Below are 22,030 nucleotides of genomic sequence, written 5' to 3'. Positions count from 1 at the left end.
GCAAATGCTTCAAGAGTGTGGATCTGTTGACATCGGCTCTTTGCACTGAAGCTGCCAAGCATGAGTGAGTCGCTGAAAGGTGGTGCTCCGAAGAACCATTTAAAGGCAAAAGGTTGCACACCGCTTCAGCTATGCAAAAGAAACAAGCAGAGAAGAATGCAACACAACGAGCTGGAACAAATCATAAAGCACGAAGCCCTTCCCTGCATGACCACATAATCCAGACGGAGGAGTTCAAGTAAAGATCCAAGCTGGACACCGTTGCTCTAACCCAAAAGGCTCGATAAGCTTTAACGACCTTTCGCTGGCACCTTCACCGAAGAGCAAAGTCTCGGTAATCCTTAAAGATCAAGTCACCAACCGGAAGAAGAGCCCATCAATCTTGAAGATCATACTGTTGACCAAACTACTCAAGATTCATATGAAAATGCTACGAACTTCCTTGATCTTTCAAAGCATGCATGTCCTGAAACTGCTCGTGGTCATGTTTAAGTTCGAGATCAAGCCTCAACCACCCTGACTCAAGATCAAGTGTCCACCACCCTTGAGTCAAATCCAGTTCAAGATTAAGTCTGTGGAAAGTCCTTTGTAGGAAACCAGAAAACTCCTCCAGCCTAGTTCAAGATCAAAGCTGTGGAAAGTCAACAAGCACAACAAAATACGTGCCGATTCATCCATTATCAAAGCCAAGGATCGTCTACTACACGAAGCTCCTTGTGGTCCAATTTCATCCAAGATCAAGCCTCAACGGCCCTTGAAGAAATTTCAAACAAAATTCAAGAACAAGCCTTAACGGCACTTGAAGAAACTCCCAGACCAATTCAAGATCAAGCCTCAACGGCCATTGGGTCGACAACTGCATTAAGGGACTTCAAAACGCATCTTCTACATGTAACAAGCACATGTATACAACGCGCCTTGAAGTGGGGGCATTTGTAGACATTGAAATTTCGGTGGCATAAATGTTAGCCATTGCATTAAGATTACATTTGTAAACATTGAAATTTTAGTGTAATAAATGTTGACCATTGTATTAAAATTACAACCTTCATTCACTTCACCTACAACATCCACCCAAAATTCACCTACAACATCCACCCAAAATTCACCTACAACATCCACCAAAACAAATGGATGGTGGTGATTCATTCCCAAAGCCTATAAATAGGCTCCTCCATCAAAGAATCAAAGGAGGATTTTGACATACACTTTCTCTACTCCCAAATTGGAAGAGAATTCACACCACACCAAAGCCTTGAAGCCTCGAAACTCTGAAGCTCTCAAGCAAATCCCGAAGGATCAAGAAAACCCTCTTCGTTCTTCGTGAAATCGTCCTTCAAGATCAAGCCCTAACGCCCCCTTGAAGAACTTCCACCAATTCAAGATCAAGCCCCGACGGCCCCTTGAAGAAGGTGTTCATCATTCATCAACTGTTCGTCCAAGATCAAGCCTCGACGGCCCTGGGATCAACAACACTACATCCACACGTTTCAAAGATAGAATCAGAGGATAAATTTGTAGAAGAGATTGTAACCCCTAAATCATTAATACAAATATTATTTTGTACACGTGTTCTTGTCTCGTTTATCGCAGGAATTCCCGTGTTTACAATCACTAAGTAGGTGAATGTTTGTAGGGTATGGTGCATTGCCAAGACCCATACTTTTTCAAGAGAGTGATTGACAAGAGACTTAAAACAACCATTTCATTCTTACTACTTCAGATTAAATCCTATCCCTTCATTTGAGTTTTAAGTGATCTAATCTGGAGTGTACACTTGTCACTCACACACTCACACATACATTTAAACTAAAACTAGCCGTTGGAGGCTAAAACCCTTTCTTCTTCTTTCTTGTTCGATGCAGGCAGCAACCATGCTTAGGAAACTCCTTGCTGCCTTCAATCCTCGACTCCAGAGAGAGTTTAGGTTCCAACAACAACTTAAACTGAGGCAAGACAGTTGAAAAGAAGATGAAGTCTCATGTGGACTGTAACAAATGGAAGAACACATAAAATCATAAAGCATAGAAAAATCAGTATTGATTATCCCTGCACATTGACAACCAGAAAAATTCAAGAGAAAGAATCAGAATCACACGTTCAGCTAAAGCATCCCAGTAAAGCCAATAATAGATCAGCACATCCCATTCAGAATACTTCCTGTGCAGTCAAGTCACAGGTCCGACGAACATCAGCAGAAACAGTCAGTAATGGCATTGTTGACAAGCGAATCTGCATTACATATCTCAACATTGAGTCTGGATATCATACCCTGCATTTTCATGTCCAAAATAACCGGCTTATACTGAAAGCTCTGGAGCACCAACGCATGAGATTACACAGTAACAATCAGTCGACGACCCAGCGAACTATATTTGCTAAGATTTGACACATTTAGATTTACAGTAGAGAAATCTTTTCGTATCCATAATTATAAGCATAGTGATTCTTCAATGTTACAACTAGGATGTCTCTTAATTTAACCAGCAAATTTACGAAGCAAATAATTTGATAAAGTGTTAATTAATCTATTGCGCATAATCTCAGATGCAGAGATATGGTATCGTAGAACATTACGATCGATTTGGATAAAGAAGAGGCATTAGATTGTGATATCTAAAATAATTGACACCGTAAGATTCAGTACTTCCTAGATGAGTGTACAGAGGAGTTTGGATGCTCTGCTAATGTTATGATCAGGTCCAAACTATGTTCTATCTAATATAAAATGTTGTTTCTGTTATAACATGGTCAGGATATTGAAGCCTACAAAAATGGGTAGAGAAGAAATGGTATCAGTGCTTCACCATTGAGGCATACATAATGACTTTATTAACAATTTTGAGCACATACTTTATTGCTCAAGAGATGTGAAATACCCGAATATCATGTATTTATTTGCGACTTCATTTACTTACTAGAGTGGTACAGATGTAGAACTGTCAGTAAGACAACTGGTTTATGAATTTCCTAAATTTCGGGAAGAAGAAGAGTTCTATATAATACAGATTCAGGGTCATTTTTTTTATATACATACTTTACATTAAATGGAAGAAGAGTTCTATTGAACAGGGATCTTCTATTTCTACAAAGAAGCTATATATGAGCTTTCGTTATACGTTAAAGGTGACAACTTCAAGGCATGCTTCCGTGCCAAGAAAACCTTCCGCTGGTTGATCTTATTCTTTGAGAATCATTTTTGTGTTCACTCAAATCTAGTCTGTCTTTGGTTAAGCACCACTCTCAAGGGTGTCATCAACGGTGTCCCTCTGATTCTTAACTAATTTTAAAACAACCAAACCGAAAAAGAACACAACAGGCACACGGACAGTTTTATAGGATTAGTAGTATGCCGACAGAGGTAATAATACTGCACTGCCGAGCAAATGCATTGAGCAATGGCAATACTTAATCCAGTAATTTCGGCGAATGAACCAAAAAGCTTGTTATTTGGAGATGGATAGTAAAAGCACCATAGCATTCCCCTCCTCAATACAAGTCTTTCCTTTGTACCATTGTGAACAAGCTCCCAGATGCAAACAAGTACTGCCACGATTGCCAACAGCATACCATTTAGTGCATAATGAGGCTTACGTGGGGAGGAAACCTGATCAAAAGCAGCAGACAGAATCTCTAGGCCAAGGTTAGAGAGTAACAGGATCCACTCTGACGAAGTTGCCTGCAGAAGAAGTTATACGAACTTCAATTAAATTCTTACTTTTAAATGTGAAGGCAAAGAACCTTCCCAGAAAGAGGGAGGAAACTGAAGGGGGTTAATAAAGTAATCCAAATAAACGTGTTGGACACGGAGGGAAAGAAAGAGCGAGGAAACTGAAGGGAGTTGACTGCTGCTGACCCAGAGACATAAAATCCTTTCTCTGAAATTTCGTTGTACTCTTCTGCTGACCAAAGACAAATGAAATAATGAAACTTTTAATCAATATTTTTAAAATTGACAGAAACCAAAATTACGCCTTTTTTATGTTTTGTTGCACTTAAAAATAAAAAGTTTAGCATGTTAATTTTCAAACAAGCTGAAGACTTATTAAACACGTAAGTTGCTCTTTAGAGCAGCTCCACTGTGGTATTTAGCAATGGGGATTGGCAACAAATCCAATCTAATTGCTCCCAAACTAGCTCCAGCCTATTCAGGCTATTGGGCTAGGGGGATCCCGTGGGAGAGGTCAGGCCGGAGTCCAAGGCCCGAGTGCCTGAGAGAGAAGTGACGTCAGGCTGACGTTAGTCACGTTTTAAAAAAATTTGTGTTAGGGGCGTGACGATGGGGCCCACGTGTCAGCCCCACTCAGTCACGTTGAATCTGGACCGTTTGATTTCCAGATTAACGATCTAGTTTTTTTGTCATTAAATTTTTTTTTTTTCAAATGAAAAAATCGGAAATGTTTGGATAGGCCATGTGTCACATTCTGGAATGAGGGTTGTAATGTGTCCCATGTGGGTGGGTCCCACAACACAGTGCTCAGCCAAACAATAATAAAGTAAGAGATATTGTTAGAGAAACTAAATTTGTAAATAAAATTTTATAAATTAAACGACATAAAAGTTAAATATTGAATTATTATTTAAACGGTAATAAATATGTTTATTTACATTAATAATATATTATTTATTTGATAAATCTAGTTTACAATTCAATCTTTTAACCAATACTGATAAAGTAATGCAAATAACGTGTTAGAGGAATAAATAAAAGGAAGAAAGAGCCAGGAAACTGCGGGTTGCAATGGGAAAGAGAGGAATCCCAGGTGGGTGGGTCCCACGCACAGTGCTCAACAAAAATAAAGTAATTGTAATACAGGAGTATTTGACCGAACACCGTGAACGAGAGGAGTCCCACGTGGGTGGGTCCCAATAACGTGTTGGAGACATAAAAGGAGGAAAGAGCTAGGACACCGCGGATTGTAACGTGGTGGGTCCCAAATAACGTGTTGGAGAAATAAAAGGAAGAAAGAGGCAGGAAACTGCGGGTTGTAAGGGGAAAGAGAGGAATCCCACGTGGGTGGTTGCCTATAAAGTAATTGAAATTCTAGAACACCACCACCGATTGCCAAGTATATAAAGGGTCTGGCTGCCACCAAAGTCCCAATCCCTACCCGCCGTCTTTGAGCAAATTCGTACCTGCTCATTTCTCCCTTCTCAGTTTGGAATATCCTCTCTCCCGACCTATTTCCAAGTTCCAGCTCCGGAGCTCTGCCAAAATCTCAAAGTCAAAGCAGGGGAACCTCGATCGAGAGCCCTGGTGACAAGAGAGATAACCAGAGAAGGCAGTTGAGCTCTTAATCAGCCAACCATGGAGCAAGACCTATGTCAATTTGTGAAACGGGATCTGTAACCATATTCCATGGAAGAATATGGATGCTCAATGTAGAGATCTGATACCTGCTGGTGGGAGGTCTTTATTTGGATAATTATTTTTATCAACTTCTTTTTCTATTTCATTTTTTACATCGTCGGGAATTTGTGTTTATCAAGTTCTATTTCTAACCTCTCTTTTTAATTCATTTTCAGATCTTCCGGATGGATTGAGACAACCTACAACAATATCAATATCCCGTTTAACGCAAACATCTCAATTTGTAGGACTAGCATCCGATCGGACAATTGTAGACTTAATTTCAATACTCGCACCAGTTAATACTGGTAAACAATGGCGGGGCTAGAAATTTATTTTTTATCAGGTGGACTAGTTTAAAGATTTAAATGTTTATAAACAAAAAATTTTAATTTTTCACAAGGTGAGTCAAGAATTTTCGTTATTCAACAAATTTAAACTTGTACAGGTACCTAGCTCAGGTAGCCCTTAATGTATGTACCTAGCTCAGGTAGCCCTTAATGTGGCTCCGCCGGTGCTGGTAAACATAAAAGAACTTGTGAACAAAGTTCCGTTTCTATACAAGCACTTTATGAGCTTTCATAATAAGGTGAAAACTTAAATAGAAGCATTCCCCCGCAAAGAACTTTCTTCCGTCAGTCGCTTCCATGATCACTTGAATCCAGTCGTTGCTTATGTACCATTCTGAAGGGTGGCATAAGCGACTAATCTCAAAAGTTTTATGTGAAGCAGAACAAACGAACAGAAACTTAGTACTGCGGTCAAAATGTCCAGTATAATAGGGCAAGTAACATGGCGACGGTATAAATGATACTGCACTCCCGAACAAATGGTTTGAGTAATGGCAAGACTTAATCCAGCAATTTCAGGGAATGGACAAAAAATCTTGTTTTTTGGGGGTGGATAGTAAAAGCTCCATAAAATTCCCCTCCTCCTCAATAAAACTCCTTCCTTTTTAACTTTGTGGACGAGCTCCCAGATGCAGACGAGTACAGCCACGATTGCCAACAGCATGCCAATCAGCGTATATTGAGGCTTACGTGGGGAGGAAGATAGATCAAAAGCAAAAGACACAGTCTCGATGACAAAGCTAGTGAATAACAGGGTCCACTCTGAGTCTGATGAAGTAGCCTGCCCAAGTTATACCAACTTCAATTCAGTTTTTTTATTTTATTTTTTTAAATTGATGAAATGTTTTCTCAATTTTAACTTAATTATGGTTTTTCAACTCAAAGTATATCACTATTTATTTTTAACTTATCAAAAGGGGCAGTATGACTTTTTCACTAATTTTATCAGAATTTTGTTAAAATAAGTCAATGTTGAAGGGATTGTTATTATAATTAAATTGAAGTTAAAGAACCATTGCTTCGGTCACATTAAAGTTGAATGACTATTTATCCAATTAAGATAAACCAGCTCACAAGAGATTTTTGAAAAATTGCTGTTTCAAATACAAGTATGATCGGTTAAACCATTACTCTTGGTATGCTACGTGCTTGGACGAAAACAGTGCTTTCACCGTGCTGATCACCAACGCTAATTTCAACATGCTTGCTGGGATTTGAACCAACACAAGCCTGCAGCTATGAACATTATGAGCCCTATTACTATCTATAAGCTTACTATTAAAAAAGAACAAAATCACGTATCTCAGAAGCAATAGTGAAAAACAAAGGAGAGTTAATTAACTCTACAAGCTTACTATTTACCTCTGCCTTTGCAAGATTGGTGTTAGCATGAGGACCAGAGGATGGTAAATGCGAGTCACTAGGATTGGATTCATCAGGGCCCTGAGAAAATCAATTCAACTAAAGTTTTACAAATATTGCAAGCCAATATGTCAAAGTTAAATTATTTATATGTTAAATGGTGTGGTGAAATTTAGAAGATGTGTTCACCATGATTAGGATTAATAAATTTACCAGCTGGTGTGATGCATTGTCGTTGTTGTCATCATGGAAACCTTCCGTAAGCAAAGATGACCTGCTGGGGTTCTCATTGGTGTACAAGCGATCAGATCCTGAAAAATCAAAACGAAATAATGAATAAAAATCATTCAAAATTGGAGTTTGACGATCTAACTAAGCCCATAATAAATGGACCACTTTTGATAACAATTAAACACCTTTGGTAAGGGAATTCTGCACCAAAGTAAATTATCAGCTAACTGAAATTCTCTTTTTGCATGTACGAATCCTAAACTAATGAGCATCGATCCCAGACTAATTTGCATCCTACTTATATCTAGGTAGGAACTCCTTGCAAAAACATACAAAAAAGAATCATGTTTTCTGTAACTCAATGAAACACCATAGAAACCTCTCCCCTCCTTTTCTCCATATATAGCATTTGGTTAATCTAACAGAAATTGACAGTATCCTGCACAACGACCTTGTAGGCATGGGACTGAACAGTTCAGATCAGACTACAAATAATAATCTCCACCCGTGTTCAATCAAAGTAATAAACTACACCAGTAAAAACAAAGTAAAATACAAATTGAATTCTTGCTCAAATTTTCATGTGTATTCTACAGAACCTTTTTAGTTAGGCCCCAAAGATTCAAGAACCAACAGAACGAAAAACAAATCCATTTTTACGCTAATGAAAGAGGAAGCTGTTTATCCAATAATGTTGAGCTTTTCCAACAAAACAAAGGGCTCAAAGAAACCTGAATAAGGGGGAAAAGAGAGGCAGCAGCGCAGCGTCGCTCGCGGAGATTGGGATAGCTGAAAGTGATGATACAGTGACTTGCTGCGTGGTATGCGTTGTTGAAGACACATTTTGCTTGCTTCATGCACCAACTACTCAACTCAACTGAAACATAAGCAGGGTTCTTATTAAGCTTTTAGCGTCCACTAGAAAAAGTGCCTGCATGTCGTTGCGGGTGTTTAAAATGTCTTGAAAATATATTTATACAGAAAACTCTTGCGGATCTCAAAACCGTATAAAACATGTAGAATTTGTAATATATACAACAGGGATACTATTTACATTTATGTGGACTGTAAGAAATAAATTATAGACCTTTCGCTCTAAATCAAGAATACTAAGAGGGGTGTATTTTTTAGAGATTTTAATTCTTTTAATGAATTTACGGGTATTTAATCAGGATTTTAAGTGATTATTTGAAATTCATGATGTATTTCATTATAATTTTAAAATAGTTTATTAAAATCCTTATAAATCTTGATGTATTAAATTAGAAATTGATTTTAAAGAATTTAAGAAAGTTGAGAATTAAAGAGAATTAGAGAGATTGTGTAGTGTATTTTAAGCATCCACAAATCTCACATCTTCTTAAGATTTCGAGATAATTGAATCAAAATTTTATATGAAACTTCTACAAATTAATTAAACTCCATAAAAACTCATAAATTTATAAATCTATTAAAATCTTTCAAATACAATAAACCTTCCCAATTCTAAACTACAATTTCGAGAACCATTTTTAGCCAGTTGAACATCAATAAGAGAAAGCCTGTCCCCCTTTAAAAATGAAGAAAAGAGCAAGAGAGAGCAATCGGAGAAGGAGACCACACTGGCGTTGATCGTACGGTCCAGCCGGAGACAGTTCAAACAGGAATAAAACAGCCAAGTTATGGGTATATTCAAGATTTCTTGGCAAACAAACAGGAATTAAACAGCTAAATTCAAATTGAGGGCAAAAATCTTACCAGGCAAAGGAGCTATCTAGCTCGTCGGAGTCGTAGAGACGCACCAGAGGCAGCTGCGGGAGAGCGTGTTCGCCCAGAAATGGTTGCGGGAAACGTGTTCGAGGGAGGAGTGGGGGAGTGAGCGAGTGTAAGGATCTAAGATTTCGGTTAGACGTTGAACATTGAAAGGATCTAACGAATTTTGGTTTTCGGATTGTAGGAATCTGAGCAAGCATAGTTATATAGGGGTGAGAGCCCAGTTCGGTGAAGCTTCCCAAAAAATGGAAAAACGTTCATTTGTTTTCTTCACCACAAAGCGCGTTAAAAAAATGGAAAAACTTTCAGTTGGCTTCCCTTTTCGCATGCAATATTTGTAGTTATTTAAAAGTTTTGTCAAACTCAGAAGTATATTCATTTATTGTTAATCAGTTTTATGGGATTCCCATCCTAGCGAAATGGGTTTTGATTTGCTATACATTTCCATTTTCCAGAGATGTATTTAATCACTGTAAAGTAGCAAAAAATGAACTTCATTAATTGGAGAGAGAGGATCCTTTTCGGATTCATTTTGTCGAGATCATAGTGATTCTCATCTTTTAACCATTCATCGTATTGTACTGTCAGTTTTCGTCAGATACTATTTTGTGTTTAATTTTAATTAAAAAAAATCAAATGATTTCTAACCGTACGATGATGAATGCTTAAGATGTGAAGATCACTAAGATCCCCACAATTTGGGATCCAAATCGGAGAGGAAGGACCTGAGCAGCAAGCTCGTGATTAGCAGTGTCAGTGGACGTCACTACTCCTCCAACGACGAGACCAACATTGCTGTCTTTGCCCATCTCCTATCACCAAGACCTCCTTACCTTCTTCCGCTGTCGATGCTGTGAATCAATGTCTTCTGATTACAGCATTCTTTCGTACGTATTTATATGCAAGAGTTTTTTTCGTCGTGCAAATATCAAGTGTGCTGCATATTTATTAAAAGTCTGATTTGAGTCCCACCTTTAATTATTAAAAAAAGAGTAATGCTAGACATACTAAATTTACAAATTAAATGATGTGTTACCAATAAAAAATAAGTACGTTAATAATTTAATTATTAACTTCCATATTATTTAATTTACAAGTCTTTCTAGCATTACCCTTAAAAAAAGTAATGTTAAGGAAATTAAAATTTTAAACTAAATTGATAAATTAAATAATGTGTCACAAAAATAAAATAAACACGTTAATCAACATTTAATAATTCAATAATCTGTGATCACATCATTTAGTTTACAAAATTTAATGTAAGAATTTAATCTCTCTAATATTACCCACAAAAACCAAGCATCTGCCCCTTGCACCCAAAGTAATTTAACAAGTACCAGCAAAATACACATACAAACAAAACCTTTTGAAATCAAGATTAATTTCATTTAACAAGTACCACCCTTTGATTTTCAAACAGATTTCATTTCATTAGTAGACTACTAGTTGGTTATAAAAGATGAAGATTCATCCATTTCATACGCCCTTGGTTACCTAGTTTAACATTCGATGTAATTATTAGACGATGGCTTCCTTCTGCCTGAAGATGGACCAGTTGAATAAAATTAGCCGACCAAATTTCCATGGATGCGTTTATTTAAATTCTATTTGGATTCAGGTTCAAAGCTATAAGCAATAGGGTAATGCTAGGGCCATTAACCGACCTGATTCCCACGGTGGCGTTTATCCTTTAGTAATAGAGTCCAAATCTTCTGCACCCAAAAATCCTTATGGTCTCTCTGTGTCTTTGTTAATTGAATCAAACATAATTAATGTTAATTTGATAATAATTAAAATAATAAAAAATAAAGCCAATTAACAAAGGCGGCGTTTATTTAAATTCTATTTGGATTCAGGTTCTAAGCTATAAGCAATAGGGTAATGCTAGGGCCATTAACCGACCTGATTCCCACGGTGGCGTTTATCCTAAAGTAATAGAGTCCAAATCTTCTGCACCCAAAAATCCTTGTGGTCTCTTTGTGTCTTTGTTAATTGAATCAAACATAATTAATGTTAATTTGATAATGATTAAAATAATAAAAAATAAAGCCAATTAACAAAGGCTCCTAGAGTTTTTGGGTTCAGAAGATCTCATCTCAAAGTAATAAGCCTGTGTGTCTGGTGGTGGGGGCGTACGTGTTGGTCTTCGTCAACATGTAAACTGTAGGGAACTTTCATATTAAACCAGGAAATTAAAAAGGATATTTAAGAGTAGAGATTGCTTCCTCTTAGATCATATTTAACTCTTAGCTTAAAACTTAAAATTTTTAACCTAGAAAATTTATTTTTTAATTGAGAAACAATTTTTCTCCTCCAACTCTTTTGTGTTAAATTTTTAGCCCCATATTATTAAAAAATAAATTTATGATATTTTTTTTCTTTTTAAAGTATTAAATTTAGTTCCTCCAACTCTTGAGTTTCCTCCCTCTTTCCTCCCTCTAAGACCAATACCCTTACCACGCGGCTTTATTTGGATTACTTCATTCACATCTTGGGAACCAAGGTTCAATGTAACAAAACCACTGGGACTTGAATCATAGAGACCCTGCAATTATGAGTTGTAATTAAGGCTGAAAAATTTTCCCAAAAATCTCAAACCAAACAAAAAAAAAATCTCAATTCCATATCAATTCCATACCAATTTTTTAAAAAAATCTCAAAATCTCAATTATGAGTTGTTATGAGGTAAAAAACCTAAATTTCAATTAATAAGAAATTGGGCAACAAAATTTCAAGCCCAAAAAACCAAAATTTTAGCCCACAGCCTAAAAATCTCAAATTTGAACCTGAAAGCCCAAAACCCAAAATCCATTCCCGATGCATCTTGAAATACCGAAAACATTTCGAAAATTCCAAAAATTTGGAATACCAAAATTTCAGTTCAAGATTGGTCTTCAAATTTCCATCCTGAAATTTTTTGGTTTGGAATTTGACCAATTTTTAGTTAGGAAAACTAATGAAAATGACTTTAAAAGTTTGCATTTTAACAAAAAACCATACTATAATTTATTTAATGATAAGGACAAAAAAAATAAAAAAACAAAAAATAACCTCACAAAAGCGCGTGCATTGCAAATTCTGTAAACTTACCATATATATTGCAACCCACACCTTTTATTATTATTTTCTTTAGTAGCTTCAAACCCTAGTCTCATAGCCCCAGGTGCCTCCTTCCTCTTTCTTTATTTCATGTTTAGGAGCTTTAATGATGATAGTTAGTAATTTCAATGCTCCCCTCATGTTCCCGCTCTCCCCATTTTCAACGAAAATGTAATAAACTATCTCACATAATAATCTTAACTAATAATTTCCTATTTGAACTTTTTGTGAGAATGGAATAGGCTCTCATCTTTACTAAAATTAGAGAAAGACCTGCTCTCTTCAGACTTAAATGACTAATTACTTTGGATAACACTTCATGAAGATATTTGACCATCATAATACTTTTGACGACCTATTCATTGTTAGAATGTTCACGACTCGTCCATTAATCAGTATAACAACTAATCATAAAACACAAGTAATCATTTGTATCTAGTTAATCACTACAAGAAAAATGGCCTTTGAGTACAAAATTAAGGACACAAATGAAGAGTTTGTGTCCCTTTAAACACCAATAGAGCGGAATAGTTCTCATCCAATAATGGGCACCACGTATTGTGCCCAATGCAAACAAAAATGGACACGAAAAACATGACTTTTGTGCCTTTGGTGTCCATCCAGCTTACATGTGTCTTTCAATGTCAGAAATAATTCTTTTTTATTAATTTACAAAGACACAATTAATGTTTTCTAGCCCTCTAGTTTAATACATTTATATAAAAAAAAGATTTTCCTGTCACTTTACACTTCCTCTCCTTAACCTTCACGCTTCACTCCCTCTTCTCAATTCCTCTCTCTCTCTCTCTCAATCCTCCCGCCTCTCTCCTCTCTATCCCCTTCCCAATCCAACCAAACCTCTTTATCCCTTGCACTTGAGAGTCCAAATCTTCTGCACCCAAAAACCCATATGACCTCTCTGCATTTGTTAATTGAACCAAACATATTTAATGTTAATTTGATAATAATTAAAATAATAAAAAATAAACCAAATTAACAAAGACACAGGCCACAGGATTTTTGGGTGCAGAAGATTTGGACTATGCACTTTGGTGGGATCGACGGCTGTGTGGAAAATCGAGGGAAGATGAAAAGTGCGTGGAAAGGAAAGCAGATGGAAACCCTACTGACTCCTGTTTCTCTCTTCTCTCTCTCTCCTCTACTGAAACCATAATCTTCCTCTCCTCGGCGCTCTTCCATTTCCCTCTTCGTCTGACCCTTTATTTTTTTCTCAAATCCTCCGATTCCCTCAAATATTTTCACAAAATATTCACCGAAGAGATCCTAATTTTTGTTTTTTAAGGGATTTTCTTTGTGGTCTCTGTTTTGAGGGGCGTTGTGCATCTCTGTAAACCTAGGGTTGTGAGTGTTTGGTGGAAACTCATAAAATTGGTTTATAGGGTTCCTTAATCTGTAATCGGGAGTTTCGGTGAGATGAAGGAGAGGAGCAGGGAGATGTGCTCGAGTCCGCGAACGGCGGAAGAGATCTTCAGGGATTACAGTGCTCGGAGAACCGACGCCGTCCACTCTTTAACTAACGGTACTCCGATCTCTCTCTCTCTCTCTCTCTTAATTTCCTTTTGGTTTTGGAAATGTCAGACCTTTTGGGTGATGTTGTTTTCTCACTAATTAATTGACTGTTCTGCGAACTAAATTTATTGATTTTTGGAGCGAAAATTAGCTCCAGTAACTGACGAGGTCGATTACAACAGTTGGTAAAATATACAATGAGAATTTGAGTTGGTTGCCTGATTTGATTTGGTTTTTGCTTTCAGGAAAAGCTGGGGTTCGAATTTTGGTGTTTTTGCTTACAAGATTTGAATATCTGTTTATTAGGTTGCATTACTGTGAATGAACTGTTCACGGTGATTCGGTCTCTGGATCAGAATCTGACGGAGGAGGAGCTTCAGGACATGATAAGCGAAGTGGACGTGGACAGAAATGGAACCATAGATTTTGCAGAGTTCTTGAGCTTAATGGCAAACAAAATGAAGGTATTTAATAGATATGCATGGCATTGCAGATATATATAGCTTTACTATATAAAAATTAATTAGGACGAAATGTTAATTTCAATGTTCTGAAATTATGTTTGTATGAATTTTTTCAATAGAAAACTGATGCAGAGGAGGAGCTCAAAGAGGCCTTCAAAGTATTTGACAAGGATCAGAATGGTTATATTTCAGCTACTGAGGTAAACACAATAAAAATTTCATCTGATTAATTAAATTTTTAGCGACATTTTCTCTACAAAAAGTTAATGAAAGGTTAATTTTAAAAAAATTTCATGTTAAGTGTGATGTTTAATCTTTGTGGCCTTTTGAAATAGGTGGGAGCATAATTCATTCTACTACAGATTGTTCCCCTTTTCATTTCCATGAGGTAAAAACTCAAATCTCTGTATTTTTGTGTTGGAGAAGTTGGTGGAACAAATTGTGCTTTACTCTACATATGACCAATGTCTATGATTTTATCTATTTTGATAATGCTTGAATTATGCTTCTTGGTTTTTAATTGGATAGTTCATAGCATAGGTTTGGTTGTGTATTTAGTGGAAAAAGAAAAACATGGAGAGGCACAACACACTGAGTATAAACTTTTTGTCTTCAGGTTAGCACAACTTCTTTTTCCTACCAGTCATGGATGTGCTAATAGTGTTGAGAACAATGCCTAATTTTGTTCTCATTTTGATAATTACCTTTTCCACCGCCTTCTCGAACTTGGAATTAGTTTGATAGCATTTTGGTTTTAAGCGTTTATAAAAGTCTTTCATTCCAATGAACAAGTCAATGATATATTAACTCTTATTTTGTTGAAGATTTAGTGCTAAAAGCTAGGAGTTACAAGTATTACATTCCATTCACCAAGTCATTGATAATAAAACTCTTATTCGCTTGAGGATTGGGATTTTAACTCTTCTCATCTTTGCTGCAGTTATCCAATTACAAGAATAAACATTCTCCATTACTGATTCAATGTCGCAGGTTGTATTAATTTGCATTTGGTTGGAAGGGCTGCAGAGATTTGATTCAAATTGGTGGATTTGGGTAAGAAAGAAACCTAAATCTTTTCTTTCGGTTTGTTGCAGACAACTTGCATATAGTTGTTGTATGCAAATTTTTGAGAAAATGGTATTTGAGAAATTACGACCAAAAAGTACTCGATAGGAAAGAAAGAAGCAAATTAATTTTCAGAATAATTTAGTATTTTTTTCCTGTGTGAGAGATAAATACAATTAGCTTTTTTTTCTTTTGTTTCACAGTTTGCTTGATTTTCTCACTTGAGTCTTATTTACTGATTTATTTTTCCCAATTTTGTTTCATTAGAACAAGAAGAATTCCCCATGCACCAGAAAGGCGTACAGGTGGATCTTCCTCAGGCCCTATGGCAATTGTAGCATCTGGGCTGTGCTCTGCAGCGTTTAGAATTGATGGTGAGGTTGGGCAAAAAGAGTTATGAAAGGCTTAATATTGTTTCTTACTTTCTTTATACTGATTTTCAATGTAAAAAGGCGGGTTCAGTCCATATTCCTTCTTCTCTGTGTAGTGTAGTAGGATTGAACACAACATATGGACGGACAGATATAGGAGGGTGAGTTGGTACTTAAAATTAGATACCTTAAAAGGTTTAAAATTAGATGTGGGGACGGTTTGTCTTCTTTAGGATTCAACTCAAAAAATTAAGGTTCCTGCTAATGGCAATTTTAAGGTCCCAGAAAATGATGAAATTAATTGGTACGTGCAAATGATATCCACCTATATCAATTCACATTTTGTACATTGATAGTGTTGGGAAGTTCATTAAAGTGGAGCTATTTTATATATGGTACAATTTCCTATCTTAGCAGGTGATTCCCAGGAAATTGACGAAGTAGCAAAAAAGTGGGAGCACAACCTTCTGCAAAATATGGACAGAGTTGCAGGAATTGAATAAACGTCTACAACAAAAAGAGGTGTCATTTGCGTGTGTAAATTGTTTTGTTTTAAATCAAAATCACATTAATGTCATCACAGAGTTTATGTAACTGTGCATTTGACGCTTGTGCAGTCGGAGACGAAATTTTTTGAAGGGTCCGACACTGGCACTCAAGCAGCATTTTGGAAAGAAAATTTCGGAACTAGAAGATGAGAAAAGAACTGTGCACTGGGTACGACCTTTTTTTTAGAAGATGAGAAAAGAACTGTGCAGGTTCACTTAAAACCTTAATATTTGATGCTCTTATTCTTGAGAGAACCGATATTCACTTAAAACCTTTATAATTTTAGTTTTATTTTAGTTGGGGATAGAACATGTAAAATTCTGGTTGTTTTTATATATAATGGTTGTGAATATCTTTGTAAATTGTAATATTATAGATGCTTCTGGTTGTGGGCTGTTTTAATTTTATTAAAAAATAATTTTTTGTTTAGCCTCAATCTCAATTTGTAGGTGATTTTGATTTTTAATTCTAATTTTTTTTAAATAGTTGACATATTGGGCACAATAACAATAAATGTGCTACAGTCTTCTGACAACTTTGTTAGAACTGGGCACAAAGGGAATTTTATTTGTGCTTACATATTTCAGCACAAAATACCTTACTGTGCTCTTTGATTAAAGGCAACGCCTATAGAGGGCACAAATAGAAATATAGTTGCTGCATTGTTGCTATTGATCTATGGGCACCATTGTTGTGCTTTTTGGCCTCAAAGGGTACAAATAATTTATTGTGTGTAGTGCCCATATTTTTTGTACTGAATGTTAATGACATGCCTTTTCCAAGTTTACTTTTCAAACCATTGGCCACTAATTTCTTGGCCCCCAAAAACCATAGATGCTAGTGTGCATTTTCTAGTTGAGCTTCATCGGTTGTTCATTGTTTTCTTGCCATGGTTAATGAAATAGTGATAATACTAGTTTTCAATTTAAGAAATAGTTAGTGTTTAGTTTACGAAATGGTGATAATATTAGTGTTTAGTTTAAGAAATAGTCAATGTTCAGTTTACGAAATAGTGATAGTATTAGTGTTTAATTTAAGAAATAGCTAGTTTTCAGTTCAAGAAATAGTGATAGTATTAGTGTTCAATTTAAGAAATAGCTAGTTTTCAGTTCAAGAAATAGTGATAATACTAGTATTTGGTTTAAGAAATAGTGTTTTGTTAGTGATAGTATAAGTGTTCGGTTTAAGAAATAGTTAGGGTTTAATTTACGAAATAGTGATAGTATTAGTTTACGAATTAGTGATAGTAATAGTTTTTGGCTTAAAAAATAGTCAATGTTTAGTTTACGAAATAGTGATAGTATTAGTGTTTAGTTTAAAAAATAGTCAGTATTCAGTTTACGAAATAGTCTGTGTTCAGTTTAAGAAATAGTGATAGTACTAGTATTTGGTTTAAGAGTTAGTCATTATTTGGTTTGAGAAATAGTTAGTGTTAAGTTCTAAATATAATCAATGTTCGATTCTAGAAATAATCAATGTTCAGTTGTAAAAATAACTAGTGTTAACATGACATGACGCAAACCTAAAAAATTGTCCGAACTAAAGATAAAATCTCTATTTCGAAATTAAAATAAGCATTGTTTATCAAATTGAAAAATGAAAAATTTTCTTTATTTTTTGTCTTGTAATATTATTACTTAGTTTGTTCCAAAAAAATTGTGAAACAATGGTCAAATAAACATACAATAAAATAAAAAGTAAAAATTGTAATATTTATGGAGTGAGAGTAGAGTGATACGAGAGACGAGAGAAAAGAAAAAAGTTGATGTGAACGAGTGAGGTGAGAGGAGAGAGAAATTTGATGGGAATATGTGAAAGAGGGGAGAGAGAGAGGAGCTAATAACGGTGGATGGAGAAGGAGGGAGGAGGGAAAGTGTGTGTGATTGAGTGATGTAACGCACGCGTCAGATTTTGTTTTTTATTTTTTGTTTTTTTAATTATTATGTTACACTTTTGACATTTTTATTAAAACTTAATTAAGATATTTTTATTAAAATTTAAGCTTTTTTTATTAAATAAAGTTAGTTGATGGTTTTTTGTTAATAAAAAGTTTAGAGAAGCTATTTTCATTAAAGCTCCATTTTTAGTTTTGGGATCCCATACCAAATCACTCCTAGTTGTAATCGCCCAAATTACTTCAATATTCATTTGAAATTTCAAATGATAAACCAATACGAGATGAAAATATTTGTTTAAAGAGCTAAGACCAGGAAAGTTTGATGAAATGATAAATTACAGTGGTGCTCTCTCCATCTGAACCCTTTGCAGAATGCTCAGATTCGGATGGCATGGCTCGGTAGGGTATGGCTACACCCTCGCATGCTTGGATGAAGCCGCCTTGGCAGAAGGGGCATTTCATTTCGACATCCACAGTGACCACATCACGACACCTGCAGCAGTAGTACCTAGTTGGAATTGCTTCCTCCGTTGTATTTATCTCGTTCATCTCCGAACTACCTTTTGCTGCATAACCGTATATGGACTAGAATCATACAGAAATAACTGTAACATAACGAAATAAACAGCTAACCAACAGGCAACGGCCTTGCGTTGTTTAGAGTAACCGCACGCACCTTCCATAAATTGATGTGCAGCTTTAAAAAACAAGTCTGCGATCCGCAACTTGAGCAAGGGCTGGAAGTTGAAAGCGGAAATTATCTATATACTAAAACCCGGTGAAAAGCACGGTTCACGAGCAGTGTAATGGCTAAAATGCCCCTGATCTAACGCTCACTTTTTTTGCATTTTGAAGATGCTACATGAAATGCGCTGTATACTGATTGATGAAAAGGTGAGCAGTCATTATTTAATGATCTTAAGTAATAAACATTTAGTATTGCCCATTGAAAATTTGTTAATTGTTTCAATGCATATGATCTAATGGTTCTGCTTTCTGTAAGAAACACTATCTAGGATCTGTTTATCATCTTTAGACATTGCTTGATTTTGTATTGTCAAATGGTATATATTTTCACTCATTGTGTCTGTATAGTATATAGAATTTTTTTTAATAATATTTTTTATACTTTAAAACAATTTTTTTTAAAGTGTTAATTAAAATGGTTAATTGATACTTACTGTTTGCCTATCCATATTCTTGCTTAGTATTTACCATGCACATGCATATTCATGATATACTAAATATAATGTTCATTCTTATTCACTTATTCGCTTTAACAATATTTTTTTCTTGCATTTTTTCCCATGCTGAATTGCCAACCGACAAGCAATGTAAACTTAAATGAATTTTGTTTCTTCATTGTTAGTATTGCTGTGCTTTGAAAAAAAAGCTGCTGTGAGAGCGGCTGTGAAATAAATCAGCAGAGTGTTTGGTAAACTTTTTTGTAAAAGTGCTTTTGGAAAAAAAAAGCAGTCTGATAGTGGGTCTTTTCATTAAAGGAGCACTGTAGTTTTATGTGCTTTGAAAAAAAGCCAGTTTTCCAAAGCTACAAATGGCAGCTTCAGCTTTTTCCTTTGATTTCAGCTTATTCTCACAGCAGCTTCCAAAATAAGCTCTTTTGTTTTAGTTTACCAAACACCAAAAACACTCCCAGCTTTTTTTCATAGGAGTTTTTTTTAAAATCACCTCAACCCCAAACTGGGGCTTAATCTACTGATGCTAGGAATAATTTGAGCTTTTACACTCTTTTGAACATTTTTCATATTTGACTTGCAGGATCAGTGTCATTGTACACCTTTCCACAACTGTTTGTTCTATCTTTCTCCCTTCGTGTAATTTTAGTCAAATTGAACTACTTTTTTTTTTTAACTTGAGATTTAACTGAAGTGCTAAGAACTTAGTTAAATGAAAGTTTACTTTGGTTTGATGACATTTAGGTGTTCAGTGTTGAGTGCATGATTATTAGGTCTACAATCATTGGATACATGATCTTTTATATGTTTTAACCATAATATGTTATAAAATTTTCAATGCTGCAGCAACGCAGGAGTCTGACTTTCCGCAGCAACGCGCGGGTCACACTTTCTAGTAAAATACTATAAATGAGTTGGTAAGGATGCATATAGAAATTTGGTATAGGGGAACTAATGAACTTAATTGATTAGAGAGAGAGATGACCTGATCAGCAAGCTGGTGACTGGCAGTGTCAGTGGGCGTCGCTACTCCTCCAACGACGACACCTGCACCAACACCAACATTGCTGTCTTTCAGATAGCTTTCCATCTGCATCTTCATACCCATCATCACCAAAGCCTCCTTCCTTCTTCCGCTGTTGATGCTGTCAGTTAATGCCTTTAACAGTTTACAGAATTCTCCTTCATCTATGTCATAGATATAGAGAAATAGAATGGAGACGGACGACTCTGTCAGGAAGTAATAACCATGGTAGAAAATATTGAAAATATCGGCGAAGTTTTTTTGACTTACCGATATTTTAATGAGTATCCAATGAGTTTTCGTTAAAATATCGCGATATTATTGATAATATCGTAATATTTCTCAATATTTCTTATAATATCGCGATATTAGTCCAAAAATTCCTTAAAATTTGGAAAAGTCTCAATTTTGAGTATAGAGGGGTTCGAACCCCACCCACTTAACTCCTTAAGGCCTTAACCACTGTACCACTTATGTTGTTGTGATAATAAGCTACAATATTTATATATATGGTTTTGTTTTGAATTCTTTTTACAAGAAACAAATTTGCACATACTCCAAATTTTTTGTGGTATTATATTTTAAATTGTGTCAATTAATTACTTAGTCAATGGCATGTGATTTTTAATTTTTCTATTTTTTATTTGGTCACTTACATGGTAGGGCTGGAAAAAATTCCGAAAAATCCCAAACCAAACTGAAAAAGTTCCAAACCCAAACCGAAAAATCCCAAACCAAAACCATCCTGAAGTTTGGGAATCCCATCCCGAAAAATACCGAAATTTTCGATATGGGATTGGTTTTCAAATCCCATTTGTTTGGTAATCCCGAAAAATACCGAAATATTCGGTTTCCTATTGACTTTTGGGTTTTGGTTCTTGAAAACCATTGCCATGGTTGCTAACTACTCTTCAAAATACACTCTCTACACATAGAGATGATGAAGATAGTGAAAATTTTGAACCTGATAGGAACTCTATGTGGTACTAAGCCACTCATGTATCTTACCATGCAATGTATAAAGTGTAAAATATTGTACTAATTCATTATATATAAATGATTATGGTGTGTTTAGACTTCTTTCATTAATTTCTACATATTTTCTACAGTCACAATGTTTGTCAGCTCGCTATATAATCAACTTGATAATGTTAAATCCATCATGCAATGCATTTCCTTCCAATTTTTTGTGATAAACTAATAGATAATTGACTAAATAAACATCCTGCAAAGTTTCAATAAAAATTTCCAAGTTTTTCTTACAATTTCCGTGGTTTCCATGTAATTTTTATCGATATCGATATTATCCCGATATTTCCATCGATATTTCCGTGTTTTCGGACTACCGATATTTCCGATATTACCGATATTTTCTTCCTTGGTAATAACACAAACAGGATAATAAAAAAAAAATTGGAAAAGAAAGCGGAAAAGCAAAACAAGTGAGAGAAAAAAAGGTTACGTGTTGAACCTACAACAAAATTGATATTCTAGACTTTAATCCATTTTTTATGCTATTGTGTAGAAATGTAATCATACGAACTTAAAACTTTAAACTGTACAAATTTCAGGGCTTTAAGCACACTCCTAAAGTCGGGAATTCTCCCTCTCCCTATCTCCTCCTTTCTCTTGAATATTTGATTGGTATTTTACTTTTATTAGGTATTCCATTTTGGAGTTTGCTTCAATCAAATTGTTTCACTGAAAAAATCAGCTAATGACGTGTGGTTTCTTTATGGAATTTGTCCAATCAATTGCTACGAATACATGGAGAGGGAGGCAGATAGACA

The 22,030-nt window shown here is 35.4% G+C and overlaps 3 protein-coding genes and 4 long non-coding RNA genes across 15 annotated transcripts in view; 3 read left to right on the top strand and 4 right to left on the bottom strand.

Annotated features, from left to right (window-relative positions):
- Positions 1-9,854, bottom strand: part of LOC126590373 (uncharacterized) — a 43,312-nt gene extending 33,458 nt beyond the window's left edge. The window contains exon 1 of the mRNA XM_050255842.1: positions 9,771-9,854. Coding sequence (XP_050111799.1) covers positions 9,771-9,854 — 84 coding nt within the window. The remainder of the gene's footprint in view (positions 1-9,770) is intronic.
- Positions 5,032-5,752, top strand: LOC126590600 (uncharacterized). Its single transcript, XR_007612096.1, has 2 exons — positions 5,032-5,403; positions 5,527-5,752. It is a non-coding gene; the product is annotated as an uncharacterized LOC126590600 (long non-coding RNA).
- On the bottom strand, positions 6,730-9,329 carry LOC126590596 (uncharacterized). Of its 3 annotated transcripts, none has more exons than XM_050256066.1 (5): positions 9,031-9,329; positions 8,025-8,224; positions 7,276-7,373; positions 7,063-7,143; positions 6,730-6,936 (listed from the first exon to the last, which is right to left on the bottom strand). In XM_050256066.1, exons 2-5 carry the CDS (start codon positions 8,134-8,136, stop codon positions 6,820-6,822), a joined length of 408 nt encoding a protein of 135 aa, XP_050112023.1. In that variant the 5' UTR covers positions 8,137-8,224; positions 9,031-9,329; the 3' UTR covers positions 6,730-6,819. The 3 variants fall into 3 exon arrangements, with proteins under 3 accessions (XP_050112023.1, XP_050112022.1, XP_050112024.1); XM_050256065.1 differs by having other exon boundaries at positions 8,025-8,170; positions 9,031-9,322; XM_050256067.1 differs by having other exon boundaries at positions 6,730-6,930; positions 8,025-8,170; positions 9,031-9,322.
- A 3,108-nt stretch (positions 9,855-12,962) lies between the features above and the next one.
- On the top strand, positions 12,963-16,552 carry LOC126590597 (calmodulin-2-like). Of its 7 annotated transcripts, none has more exons than XM_050256075.1 (9): positions 12,963-13,684; positions 13,981-14,138; positions 14,258-14,338; positions 14,474-14,526; positions 14,697-14,754; positions 15,129-15,191; positions 15,471-15,577; positions 15,992-16,096; positions 16,192-16,552. In XM_050256075.1, the coding sequence occupies exons 1-4, from the start codon at positions 13,579-13,581 to the stop codon at positions 14,483-14,485; spliced, it is 357 nt and encodes a 118-aa protein (XP_050112032.1). In that variant the 5' UTR covers positions 12,963-13,578; the 3' UTR covers positions 14,486-14,526; positions 14,697-14,754; positions 15,129-15,191; positions 15,471-15,577; positions 15,992-16,096; positions 16,192-16,552. The 7 variants fall into 7 exon arrangements, with proteins under 7 accessions (XP_050112032.1, XP_050112029.1, XP_050112025.1 ...); XM_050256072.1 differs by having other exon boundaries at positions 14,679-14,754; XM_050256068.1 differs by lacking the exon at positions 14,697-14,754.
- A 1,735-nt stretch (positions 16,553-18,287) lies between these two features.
- LOC126590605 (uncharacterized) lies at positions 18,288-18,774 on the bottom strand. Its single transcript, XR_007612101.1, has 2 exons — positions 18,697-18,774; positions 18,288-18,586 (listed from the first exon to the last, which is right to left on the bottom strand). It is a non-coding gene; the product is annotated as an uncharacterized LOC126590605 (long non-coding RNA).
- A 317-nt stretch (positions 18,775-19,091) lies between these two features.
- On the bottom strand, positions 19,092-19,866 carry LOC126590606 (uncharacterized). The gene is made up of 2 exons (XR_007612102.1): positions 19,738-19,866; positions 19,092-19,394 (listed from the first exon to the last, which is right to left on the bottom strand). It is a non-coding gene; the product is annotated as an uncharacterized LOC126590606 (long non-coding RNA).
- On the top strand, positions 19,411-20,785 carry LOC126590602 (uncharacterized). The gene is made up of 2 exons (XR_007612098.1): positions 19,411-20,133; positions 20,228-20,785. It is a non-coding gene; the product is annotated as an uncharacterized LOC126590602 (long non-coding RNA).
- Positions 20,786-22,030: the final 1,245 nt, after the last annotated feature.

Source organism: Malus sylvestris, chromosome 11 (genome assembly GCF_916048215.2).
Source record: "Malus sylvestris chromosome 11, drMalSylv7.2, whole genome shotgun sequence".
Classification (NCBI taxonomy): Eukaryota; Viridiplantae; Streptophyta; class Magnoliopsida; order Rosales; family Rosaceae; genus Malus; species Malus sylvestris.
The sequence above is the reverse complement of the archived record's forward strand: the minus strand, read 5'-3'. Positions and strand labels throughout refer to the sequence as shown.

Bases quoted from the DNA above. Each gene is read 5' to 3' on its own strand.
- LOC126590597 (XM_050256068.1), top strand. From the start codon at position 13,579: ATGAAGGAGAGGAGCAGGGAGATGTGCTCGAGTCCGCGAACGGCGGAA. The intron at 13,685-13,980 runs GTACTCCGATCT...TCTGTTTATTAG, and splicing joins CGTCCACTCTTTAACTAACG to GTTGCATTACTGTGAATGAA. The intron at 14,139-14,257 runs GTATTTAATAGA...TTTTTTCAATAG, and splicing joins TAATGGCAAACAAAATGAAG to AAAACTGATGCAGAGGAGGA.
- LOC126590596 (XM_050256066.1), bottom strand. From the start codon at position 8,136: ATGTGTCTTCAACAACGCATACCACGCAGCAAGTCACTGTATCATCAC. The intron at 7,374-8,024 runs GTTTCTTTGAGC...TTGATTTTTCAG, and splicing joins CTCTTTTCCCCCTTATTCAG to GATCTGATCGCTTGTACACC. The intron at 6,937-7,062 runs GTAAATAGTAAG...TAATGTTCATAG, and splicing joins CCAATCTTGCAAAGGCAGAG to CTGCAGGCTTGTGTTGGTTC.